The sequence below is a fragment of the Carassius carassius genome, chromosome 17, assembly GCF_963082965.1.
Source record: "Carassius carassius chromosome 17, fCarCar2.1, whole genome shotgun sequence".
NCBI classification, from domain to species: Eukaryota; Metazoa; Chordata; class Actinopteri; order Cypriniformes; family Cyprinidae; genus Carassius; species Carassius carassius.
In genome coordinates this window covers 11,468,638-11,482,340 of record NC_081771.1, presented here as the reverse complement: position 1 = coordinate 11,482,340, position 13,703 = coordinate 11,468,638, and the positions used below count along the sequence as shown (strand labels likewise).

At 33.3% G+C, this 13,703-nt stretch overlaps 1 protein-coding gene across 2 annotated transcripts in view; it reads left to right on the top strand.

The window, feature by feature from the left end:
* negr1 (neuronal growth regulator 1) overlaps window positions 1–13,703 on the top strand; it is a 125,899-nt gene that overhangs the window by 12,837 nt on the left and 99,359 nt on the right. For both annotated transcript variants that reach the window (XM_059570900.1, XM_059570901.1), the window contains exon 2: window positions 8,653–8,891. In XM_059570900.1, coding sequence (XP_059426883.1) covers window positions 8,653–8,891 — 239 coding nt within the window. The remainder of the gene's footprint in view (window positions 1–8,652; window positions 8,892–13,703) is intronic.

Here is a 13,703-nt window from a genome sequence, read left to right as displayed (position 1 = left end):
ATTTTTGCCGGTTTTGAATGGGCAATTTTGACACAGGAGATACAGTGTTCATTTGAAATAGCAGATGTTGAGATAATATTGTGCATGCATGTGAGAGTATGTGTATGTGTGTGCGAGAGCTAGAGGTAAACGGTAGTTAGCTGCAACATAATGTGCATTTTGCTTCATTTATTAAAAAATTGCATAAAAAAAAACACTGTCCTTTAGAAATCATGACCTATGTGCACTAAGGTAGCATTTTTATAGCTTCCCTATATTCAGTCATCTTTATTAAAATGCATTTTAATGTTTTGTCCATTGTTTGGCATTGGGTAGCCAATAGCTTTAGTTTCCATGTCCACGTACGTCCAGATGTAATGTAATTATCATTTCTCATTGCTAAAGGCACTTATGGGAATGTCGCCAGTTGGTTTTCAACACATTAGAGACAATATTATAGCTTGGCTTTGAGGTTTAATCGGGTGTTGAGAACTTGTGGCACATTGTGAGACAAGATTTGTTGGCTGGGATCGACTTAATCTTATTTTAATCCTTGGTCTTCACAAAAGAGTACCTCTCTTTGGCACACATAAAATCAACAGTAGGATCAACATCAGACAGGGACATATGTCTTATGAAAGAAAAAACGAGATAAAAAATTGTGGGGGAAAAAATGCTCCTTTGGGGATTGAGAAGGATGCTGCAATCCCAGTGACATTCTGTTTTCGGATCTCTCTGATGATCGGTTTAAATGTCTTTTGTAATATGATTTTCTCTAGTAATTCAATTTTCATGTATGTAGTAGGCCTAGTATGTAGGTACTGTATTTTGCTGATGTTGAAGTCGACATGAAATCAGAATTGACCCTATTTACCTGTTCCTGCTCTTATTGTGAGCGATTCATCTTTGCATGCTGTTGTCTTTCTAATCTTTAATCAAAATGTAATAACTTGCTCCATCTCTGAAACGACTTCTCATTTTGCCTGACATCGTCGTGATCAGTGGGGGGAAAAAGCTAAACATGTTTCAAATACAGTCTGCTACTTGCTGCAGCCACCGCATGTAACTAGCGTAGCGAACAGAGAGAATGCTGGAAGGTGCATTTTCAGCTGTTTTCTTCACAAAACCCTGTTCCCTATTCCCATTCCCAAACTACCCTGGTTGTGTGCCTGCTGGCTTGAATTGCTCTGCTTTGAAGAGGGAAGAATGTCAGTGAGGTTGTGGTTCAGTTAGAGGCATTTCAGTACTGATTGCTTCCACAATTTGATCATAAAATGGGGTTTGCTGGCTAGTACGTTGCAAGTATTAAAAGGTTTTAGTAAAAAAACATTATTTAAAAAAATATATATATATTATATACAGTATATATACACATATATAGCTGTTACTATGTATTATGTGTTGTATGTACTGTATTCTATCATTCCAAAGTTTTGGTCAGTAAGATGTTGTAATATTTAGAAAAAAGTTTTAATCATTTATGTAAATATTGTGAAATATACAATTTAAAATAACTGTTTTCTATTTAAATATATTAAAATGTATTTATTCCTGTGATGGCAAAGCTGAATTAACAGCAGATTTGGTTCTCAAGGAACATTTCTTATTATCAATGTTTTTGTGGAAACGGATATATATTTTTCGCAGGATTCTTTGATTTAAGAAATCTTTGTTCAAGTTATGAATTTCTTTGCTGTGAAATTTTATCAATTTAATGCATGCTTGGTGAATAAAAGTATTTTTTCTTTTTTTTTAATATATATATATATATATATATATATATATAGTAAAAAAAGAACAGGAAAAAACCCTCAATGCTTTCTATAAAAAATTAAGTATAATAAATAAATAAAAATCTTTCTCAAATAAACACAGAATTATTTAAATCTTTAGTGGAATCCATCCCATAGGCCCTGCCAGGAAACATACCTTTAGTGAAGCATTCAGCTGGAAGGAGTGATCAGAAGAACAAAAGAAATCTGGGTCAATCCGAAATGAAAAGAAAATCCAGTTTGGATTAGAGAAAACACCCAGTACATCTGTAGAACAGCAACTGTAATTGGTGGAGCTCAGTGTGTTTAAGGATATAGTACAGATTCAGTGTGCTTAACTTACCTTGGCACGGTTCTTCAGATGCCTCAAATCCAAAAACTTGCAATTCAAGCCCAAACAAAGAAAGGTCTACTGAATCTGCTCTTCAGAAATCATGTTTAGAATCAAAAAATACCAGATGAAGACCTAATCAGTGTTTCACAATGTGGAAAGCCTCAGTGGATTCTGAAGAGATCATGAGATGAAAAATCCCACCATGAGTGTGACGAGGTTTGCCCTCATGAGCTTTACAGAGCAGTGCTTTGAAGGGATGAATAAAGATGATTAAGGGAAATTTTGGGGAAAGAGAAAGAACAAACATGACTTGATTACGCTCTCTTCTCTCTGCTGTTTTGAGACTATGAGAGCAAATGCTTATTTAAATTGGTAACAATGCGCATTGGCCTGAAAATACATATTTGGATGCAAAAGACATAGGGCTGGGGTGGTTTTGTGGTGTAGGGGACAGCGGGGTAAGATGTGTCAGCAAATAAGCTGACGTCTAACATACAAGCTGCCTGTCATTTGAAAGATGCTCATGAGAAAAGTGATATTTTAAGAAAAGCCATGTTTTATTATGATAAAAAAAAATCTCACATTTTCTGCATGGTAGATATGATGTCTGAACAAATATATATGGGGTGGTGCTAGCGCAGTGGATAAGACACATGTCTTTGGTGTGAGAGACCTGGGTTCGAATCCACTGTGAGACACCAATTTGTCCCTGAGCAAGACACTTAACCCCTAGTTGCTCCAGAGGTGTGCGACCTCTGACATATGTGCCAATTGTAAGTCGCTTTGGATAAAAGCATCAGCTAAGTGAATAAATGTAAATGTAATATGTAAAAAAAAAGTAGACTTGAAAAAGATATATCAAACATGTTACTTATGTAAAACCAGGCTAAAAATAAATTGTGAATTATTAAATATTTCTAAATCTGCATGAGTTTCTTTCTTTTGCTGAACACAGAATAAGATATTTTGGGGTAATTGAAAAGTTGATGGTCCCCATTGACTTCCTTACTATGGAAAATATATATTAGTATATTTAGTATTTTGTCTGAGCAGTACATCCAAACTAATTTCTCTGTTATAAATACAAAGCCTTTCATTGTAACCAAATATAAAAAAGAATGGCGGATATTTAGGCCAAAATGGGCGAAGATAAAAACTGTTATTATTTTATCTTAGTTATTAAAACAATTAGAACAAATATACAAATAATATACAAATAAAACAAATTGTATTTTCAGGTAAAATAGGTGTATTTATCAGGAGCATTCAAGAAATTGAATGAACAAATATAAAAATAAAACACTATATAGATTGGTTCCTCTTAAAGCAACTGTATTAAAGTTTTTCACTCAAGAGCATTGAGTGATTTTTCTCTTTGTGCTCTGTTGTTTTATTAACATCAAAGGAATAAAATAAAATAAAATAAAATAAAAATTCTGCCATCTGTCTGTCAATTCTGTCATAGTGTTTTGTTTTTATACCACCATTTACTCACTCAGAAGTTGTTTTAAACCTGAATGAGTTTCTTTCTTCTGCTGAACACAAAACAATATTTTGAAGAACATGGAAAACCAAACAGTTGCTAGTCCCCAGTGACTTCCATAGTATTTTTAGTATCATATTCAATGTGGAACAGCAACTGTTTGGTTACCCACATTCTTGTTTTGTGTAAATATGAAAAATCTTGTTTTGTGTTCAGCACAAGAAAGAAATTATTACAAGTTTGGGACAACACGTGAGTGAGTAAATAATGACAGAAATGACATTTTAGGGTGACCTATCCCTTTAATGAAAGTCGGCACCATGTTTAGTACTGTCGCTTTAAGACTTGCAGGCATCTAATATACAGGCACTCATCTGTTTTCTCTCTGCTGTTTAGGCCTACTTTCATTTTAGACATAACCGACTGAGTCTATATGTAAACCTTGTTTGTTTTGACAATATTAGCACAAAATTGTACTTAATTCAGTAATCAGGCGCTGTTTAGCATGCTTCTTAGCATTAGCACTTCGGGTTTACACGCTCAGAAAAAGCACATGTCAGAACAGCATGTGAATGAAATATTTAACCAGTAGCTTTAAAGCAAATAATGTACTTTTGTGATTGTGAATAAGTGCAGTGTTGCGTGAGTGTAACTGAGTTAATATTGATGTGAATGTATGTGGCGTTGTACAGTATATTGATACGGCGACGCCAGAACTGCAACTGATAGAATATGTGCTGTAGCACAATACTATGATATTTCTTCAAAAGCAGATCGTGGAGACATTTTAATCGTCCACAATCAAAAATAGTCATATCACACACCTCTAGTGTCACAAGTCATGTGTCTAGCCACGGGTAAATGATGGTGAAAAATCACACACACACACACACACAGACACAAGTCCTATAGTCCAAGGCTTCAAAGACTAGCACAGGCTATTAGGCGCATAAAATCAGCTTTGAACCTTTCCACCTGTTCCTTCCAGGTGGTACAAAGGAAATATAGCACACGTGGAGGTCCATACTCTTTCTTACAGTAGCCTACACCTCAGTAGGAAGCACTTATTCCTTTATGGGGAGTAATTGTTAGGTATGTCCGAGTAGATCTCTGTAGTGCTTTGACACCAGCCATCCTGCTGTTTCAGGGTTAGAAATGGTGATGAAACCTTCAGTGTCAGTGATGTGGAGCAGTTTGCCTGAGGAGCTTTTACAGGAAAATCAAAAGAGTTTAGCTCGTAGCACATCATTTAGAATTGATCAGTTTGTATTACATAATTTATTAGTGGTCTATTGAGTTTTTGACTTTATAAATGTTATTATTATTTTACTGTGTAGCACTAGTAGCACTTTGTAAAATATTAGTTCTATTTAGAATCAACCATTTTTTTGCACAAATGTCTGATTTTTTGATGACATTAATTAGCTTTTAAATGTTGTGTTGGTTTTGTGACAACATTGCAAATCACGTTCATAAAGGAAAATTGTCATCATTTACTCACCCTCAAGTCATTCCAAACCTATGTCAAACAGTTTTGGTTACCACAGACTTAGATTGCATGCACACACAAATATTTTTTAAATAAAATAAATCCTCCAAATGTCTTCTTTTATGTCCCATATAAAAAAAGGGTCACACTTTCCAAACCACAACTATTGTCTCAACTCCTAATTTGCGCAAGGAATATGGAAATAACATGAGATGTTTATAAGAATTAAACATTTTAAAATAATAAATTTGGGTTTTGTAAGACAGAGTTGAGCATTAACATTTTCTAAGATCCTTAGTTGTAGCTGCAGTTGTAGCTGTGCATGTTTTGTTGAACACTTAAACTGAAGTCATGGTAATATATGTTTGCTTATTTAGCACAAGTATTTATTTATTTAGATCATTTTTTATTTAAGTGTAAAAATTGTTGCACCGTCTCATATCTCTTGTAGCATTAATGTTAATGTGAAGAATATATCATCTCTATTGCTGTTAATTCGGTATGCGTATGAATGTAGGCCTATAAGTTATACTCTATTATCTGTCATTGAAATTCAGGGATGCGGCATGCATAAAATGTACAAATTATGACATATCACTAATATTTCAGATAGTTTGTCTTACATTTCAGATTTTAAATTATACTAATTGTATACTAATAACAACAATAATGAATGTTTTAATAGTTGCTTTTATTGGATTTACAACGTTGTACACAACATGCAATTTGACATTATGAAATGTTTTTAATTTAAGAGGTTGTATTCTAGAAGCATCAATAAATTTTTAATAAGATCTGCTCTAAATCACATTCTCAAGTGGGCTTTTCTCATGCATAATGATAACTGAACTGTATCGTTTTTAATTCTTGTCTCATCATTCTGTGTACACTTTTTAACCAACCCTAGTGAAACAAAGTTCAATCCTTTTTCATAGCATGATATATATATACAGTACAGACCAAAAGTTTGGAAACATTACTATTTTTAATGTTTTTGAAAGAAGTTTCTTTCTTCTGCTCATCAAGCCTGCATTTATTTGATAAAAAATACAGAAAAAACAGCAATGTTGTGAAATATTATTACAACTTAAAATAATAGTTTTCTATTTGAATATACTTAAAAAAAAATAATTTATTCCTGTGATGCAAAGCTGAATTTTCAGCATCATTACTCCAGCCTTCAGTGTCACATGTAACATCACATGATCATTTAGAAATCATTCTAATATTCTGATTTATTATGAGTGTTGGAAACAGTTCTGCTGTCTAATATATTTGATGAATAAAAGGTTAAAAAGAACTGCATTTATTCAAAAAAAAAAAAAATTATTGTAATATATATTCTAATAATATATTTTCTTTACTATCACTTTTTTTATCAATTTAACACATCCTTGCTGAATAAAAGTATTGATTTTATTTAAAAAAAAAAGAAAGAAAAAAAATTACTGACCGCAAATTACTGACCAGTAGTTTATATTGTTATTACAAAATATTTCTAATTTGAAAACATAGCTTCTTTTTTTTTTTTTTTTACTTTTTATTCATCAAAGTATCCTAAAAAAGTATCACATGTTCTGAAAAAATATTAAGCAGCAGAACTGTTTCCAATTTGATAATGAATCATCATATTAGAATAATTTCTAAAGGATCATGTGATAATGATCCTAAAAATTCAGCTTTGCATCACAGAAATAAATGATAATTTAAAGTATAATAAATTTAAAAACAATTATTTTAAATTGTAATAATATATCACAATATTAATTTTTTTTTCTGTATTTTTGATCAAATAAATGCAGGCTTGATGAGCAGAAGAAACTTCTTTCCAAAACATTAAAAATAGTAATGTTTCCAAACTTTTGGTCTGTACTGTATATATATATATATATATATATATATATATATATATATATATTTTTTTTTTTTTTTTTTTTGAGTGGCATGAGAACATATCCAGCACATTTCCAAACACTGGACAGTGAGTTGAGACCTGCAATGTACTGACGGATATGTTGCCTCCCGTTTCACCTCACCTTTAACCTCAAGAGTATCCTGTGTGAATAACACACACTCACACTGTTTCTGACAAACAACAAATAGCCTAGATGTTAGACGTGGTACCAGATTGATGTTCTATGCCATCTTTTTTTATTTGTTTGCTGTTTTGAAGTCTTTTGTTTTGAGGTCAGAACTGTCAATTTGAACACATAATTTTGAAATGAATACAGAAGACAGGAATCTAGAAATGAAAAGCAAAATGGAATGACCTTGAAACAAAATCACAAACATGTTTTTTTAAGGATGAGGCCTTTTCAAGCAAGCTGTCCATGCTGGCATCAGCATAATTTGACTTCTGCAAAGTAATGGATGGATTTGCACCAGAATACTATGGAGTTTAATTATAGATTTTGACGTCAACAACAAACGATATGGAAATAATTTTCTCCTTAAGTGTTTTCTTGAAATGTTGATAAGCCTGTTTAATTTGCTGTCCTGAATGCATGATTATACAGCTAGTTGCATTTTGTTTTTTTGCATTTAACATCTCTTTTTTTCTGTGCTGTTTAAGAACAGAGCTATGGCCCATTTTTGGGTCACGACCCACCAGCTGGGAACCACTGCTTTAAATATTAAATAGCTATTTTGTTGTTGTTGCCTTTTGATGGTATCTTTTGTGCACTCCAGGGACTGATGCAGATTGTATGATTTGCAAGTGGTGTTGTTTATTAAACATTTTAGTTTAACTTTCCTCAATATCTAACAAAAAAAAGTAGATCTGAACCATTTTTGGTTTGTTTGTTTGTTTCTATTTGCTTCCACTAGTAAGTATGGAGTGTTATACATGGAAAGATGGGTTGTTTCTTCAGTTTTTTTGCAAACTGTAAATCATATTCTTTATATATATATATATATATATATATATATATATATATATATATATATATATATATATGTACATGAACTGTGCAAATCTGAAATTACATTTATAACATCCAATGTCCTTGTCCTCAGTCCCCCCCACAGTCACAAGTTTTATCCCTTAAACTCATCTTTGATAATCAAAATGACATATTTAAACATTTTACCCATGAAAGTCATTTTCCCATGCCTTAAAACAGTTTGAATGTAACTCTACACTCTCACCTTATTTAGTATACGTGGGATCATGAATATGCAAATTACTCCCCGCTGAAACTGATTCTGAAAAAGATATTCAAGATAAGTTGATGTATCAGAATTGCTCTCTACAATGTCACCTAATAATGTGTTGCTAATGGTACAAAAACATCTCAAACAGCTAATGATATGAAAAGCCCAACCCTGCAAAATGAAAGGATTGGTTACATATTTATGATAGTATAAAATGGCCTGTTTCAAACCACATTTTTGAGATACTGATATGTATATTTAAAGATATTTCACAGTATTTGGTATACTGGAGTTTTATTGAAAAATGCTTAGCAATGATGTTGACTCATGAATTTGGACATGGTTTGTCTTTTTAAAATCAGCAGATAGACATGTAAACAATGTTAAAAGCTTGATTTTCACCACAGGGGTCTTTAATTATCTGCTTTCTTTCTGGTTTCAGATGCTACCTGTTGGATGGGATCTCAAAAGGAGCATGGTTGAATCGTTCCAGTATCATTTACGCAGGGAATGACAAGTGGTCAGGGGATCCTCGCGTCTCCATCGTATCAAATGTGGGGGATAAACATGAATACAGCTTACAGATACAGAAAGTGGATGTAACGGACGAGGGCTTGTACACCTGCTCGATACAGAGTGAACGTAACCTACGTCCAAAACTCATTCAGTTAATTGTAAAAGGTGAGTGTTTTATCAACAACTGCTTATTTCATCATGATTTGCCATGTTTTTTCATTGATAATAAACTAGTTTAGCATTATATTTTTGCACCTAGTTTGGTTTTAGTTTTGAGAAGGGACTTAAAGATCTGAAGTATTGCGTTTGTTCTTTTTAATGATTATATTTATTAATAGTGATGCTATGAATTTGAGTTTGCATCCATATTCATGACACTATATTTTGACTTCAAACGGCTTAACCGCTCTGTCGAAATGTCAAAAAGGTTTTGAATCTCCAGGCCACTGCATGCAATTTTACACTATCGCTTAAAACTTAGAGCACATTTTCATACGTTTATATGTTTGCAGTCATACTGAAAATATAAATTGAATGTGTTACTAATGACTATGAAATCATCAAACGTTAGTAAAAACCTTTTTAATGTTTCATCATGTAAATCCAGATTCTAAGTCTACATGTGTGTGTGTCCCTTTTAAAGAATTAGAGTAAAGTCTGTGAATTAGCCTATAGGCTATAGATAGCAGTTGGAGTGCAGTATCGAGTGTGAGATTAAATACTGCCACGTTTAAGTGGATCTAAATATACATTTATATAGAGTTGGATTGTGGCTCCATTTGTGGTCTAAAATTATGGAGGAAAAAAAATGACATTTTTTTTTCTCCATCCTGCTCTGCAGCATAATTACAGATAATGTCCATGTGGAATAACATTTTACATCATAGTAGTGCGTGCAAATGGCCACTCTACAAGCCTCAATTTTTTATTGTGTTAAATGGGCATCGGTTGATATGATTAATTAAAAAATTGTAGTGAGGAAAACATAGATTCTACTGTTAGCTTTGCATATTATAATTGGCCGTCTATTCTAATCAATAATTTGAACTAACCCTAACTGAATGGTTATTAAGAGAAGAATTCCAACAGTGTTGTTCTTTGAACAAACCTCCAATTGCCAGCTACAAATATTGGCAATTGGCATAAAGCTTGTCTGGCTGATAAACCCCTCGTCGCGGTGAATAAGCATAACCGCGAGGTCTGCTCTCAGAACTTGTGAACATAAGTTTTATGTGTATGAAGAAAACAGGCTATAAACAGGCAATTAAAATAAATGACAGCAGAGGTCAGGTATGCTATTTGTGTGTCTTGTTTTCTGGAGAGAAGGTTTTTTCGTTTGTTTTTCAAATATAAACTAGTTTATACACACCCACACACACACACACACACATATATATATCGTTTTTATATATTCTTGACAGATAACAGAATGTACTTTTATGCATTTATACATTACAATGTATATATACATATGGAATATACTTTTACCTATTACTAATTAGGTATTGACTTTTTTTTATTACTTCATATCTATTTTACTAGCTTTTTCAATTCACCTATTACCTTGATAATAGCTCTGCACAATCTGGGCATTCTCTCAAGCAGTTTCATGAGTTGCCACCTGGGATGCTTTTTAAATTATATTGAAGGAGTTCCCATGTATCACGGTTCCCTTGTTGGCTGCTTTTCCTTTACTATCTGTTCCAACTCTTTTAAAATTATTAGCTCATTTAAATTGTTGCAATTTTAGTTTTATAGAGAAATTCATATTTGGGCACAATATGTGTTTGCTGCAACACAGACGTAAAACTGATGATTATAATGAATATTTCATAGCTGTTATGTAGATATTTGTTTGGTGGCTGGCTTCATCTCACATCTAGTCATTATAGGATATTTAAATAACGGATATTTATCTAAATTTGCTGGTAGGATTTTACAGGTTGGTGTGTACGGTTGACACCTCAGTAGGAGGTGCTGACTCTCAGTTGGCAAATTTGCTTTTTTTTTCTTTTTTTTTGGCATAAATCCACTGCCTGCAATTAACTAGAGAAAGATCACTGCAATCTCCCTAACCCTCCTTGAGATAAAGCAAACTAATACAGGCCAATCATATCTGAAGATGTGTAGTTTTAGAGGCCGTAACCTGTAGCCCGTCGCTGAGTCTCTTCTATGTAATTATAATCAACAAAATGAATGTCCTCCTTTTTCACTCTCTTAGCCGAAGGCTGTTTCATGATCATGATGGATCTTTTGTTCTTAATAGAATCCATTACTTGCATGTATCTCTACATGATCTGGGATAATTAATAAGCACTGGTAAGAAAATATACACACACTGTTGGGGTAATGACAACAAGTAAAGAGAGAGAACAAAAGCGACAGGAAACACATGATGAACAGCGGTCTTGTAATAGGAATCGGTGAGTGGTAAACTTAATCTCCTGCAGGATTGTATCAAAAATGAAATTGCTTGATTGACTCTTACAGTGGCACAAATCCTGGAACGTCAAATCGTATGTAATACGATTAAAACGTCTTATTTGTCCTTTGTGAAATTTGAAGAGACTGTACTTGTGGTCTCTTTGAGCTCTCTTGATGTATCCCGCACATTTGTGTGGACGAAACAGTTTTGCTAGGTCATTCTTTCTAGCCGACGGGTCGATACTGGGCATCATCAGAGAATGAGTGTGCTTGTTTGTTTTGTAGGGATCGAATGAGGATAGCCCACACACATTTTTCGGAGAATAATCACCTATCTTCTCCACCAGTTAAATCTTAGCCTTGTTTACCGGACAGTGGCATTTATCATAGTCCACAGTGAGTCACCATTAAATAGAGCAGTTTGAGACCACCATATTATTCTTGTATAGATGTGCTCAGTTAGTGAATGACAGATCAAATGTATTGCTATTCTGCACATAGGCCCTATATATCTAACTTAGCCAAATATTAGGAGTGATGGTCTGTTTGTCATCAGCAACCACCATTTTGTTTATTGTGGAAGAAGAACCAAGCACTGTGTACGTTCCAGTATTGCGGCAACAATGAAACGGAACAAAAAAAGATGAATTAAATTATTATTTCTGTCGTGGCGTCTTTTGAAGTCAGTGACTTCTGTAGAAGATGTTAAATTATGAAACATTGATTATAATGGTATATAGAGAGAGATAGCTCTACATTTCAAGGGCTTCTTTAACGTTGAACTTTTTTCAAATTCTAAGTCAGTTCACAGGATATCACCTCTCCTCGACATCAACCTGGTTTGGTTATGCTGAAATAATTGTTGGAATGAAGATTTTTTTATTTGGAATTATTGTTAATTTTGCTATCTTTTATTAGATTTTTCTTATATTTTTCTGATCTACTTCTGTAATGTTTTCCTTCGATATTCTGATTTCACCTTGAGATTAGATAGCTTCGATATTTGACCACTATTTATGATAATACTTGATTGTAGTGACACTAATATTTCTCATTTCTGCCAGGAATGCAAAATGAAACTGGTGAGTTAATGATATTTTGATCAGAATAACGAGACACTGTAGGCTACATATTCAATCGTATTTGCTTCTGTTTATTTTTTTATCAGTTCTTCGCTACACAACATACAAACTTTTACTCCAAAATTGTGCAGGTTATGTATTTACACATTTGCCTCATATTTCTTTAAAGAGAATAGAACCATAATTTTTTAATGACTTGCATAAAGACAATTCTCTGCCCATCCATCAGTCAATATTGCGTGAACTTTCTGTCTCATAATACATTTATGCATCAGTTTATTATATACAGTACAATATCTGCATTAGGTCACAATAGAGTGAGTTTTGAGCAAAAATAATGTGTGTTAATTTCATACTGTCACTCTGATATACTATAATATCAGATATAATATTCATATATATAATATTCAGTTGGTCAACATTAATATACATATACAGTACATGTATTGATACGTACAATATGTATGTATCAAGAAAAAAACAATCACTAGTTTGAAGTTCTCCAATTTAGCCTGCTTAAGATACATCATTAAGCTAGGTTAAGATGTTTTGAACTTCATCAAAAATGTCATAAAATATTAAGCCTCATTTTAGATTCTGTACCAGTGAGGCTGCACCTCACAGCAACTCTGCAAAGTCTTTAATGTGAAAGTTGATCCTTTCATGAATGCCTAATATTCCTCTCACTGATATCTCTGTTCATACTGTAAGCACTCCTGCTTATAGATTGAACTAATACAGTGTGCCGGAGAACAAAGCACCGGGTCTACGCCAGAATGTTTCTTGCATACCTTTTATATTGTAATAATATCTAAGAGAGAAACATGATGGAACCAATATATACAGACAGCACCAGAATATTAGAAATGGTATTTCTTTTAATAATGCACTGATTCAAGGTGCTACATTTTCAATTAACTCTTCAACTGGACACAATGTACCAAGAGAGCTCATGTACTGGGTTGTGCACATTCTCACTGTCTCACGTTCCGTGGCATTACCAACTGAAGAAATCCCAGTGGGTAGAGCAGCCTGTCAGGGTTTGTGTTTTGTTTCTGTCTATGACACCTAATTAAGGATCTAAGTTGGTTGGTTTTAGCAGCCTTCAGGTTGTATGGGGAATTGGGAACCACTATGAATGAATGTGGAATCTGGCAGTTTTGCAAGTTTAGCATCTTTCCACTTCCAGCCACACAAGTATATTTAAAATGCATGTGCATATTTGTATCACAGTATAGTCACTGGATCAAAATATTCAGTATTCCCTTGTAATGGTGTGCATGGATGAATCATAAGTAGTATTCCCAGCATGCACTCCGTTTTAAAACCTGTTAAGCTGAGTATTAAACAAATAATTCACCCAAAAATGAAAATTTGCGGAAAATGTACTATGCCTCAGGCCATCCGAGATTAATGTATCTTCATTGGAACAGATTTGGAGAAATTTAACATGACATCACTTGTTTACCAA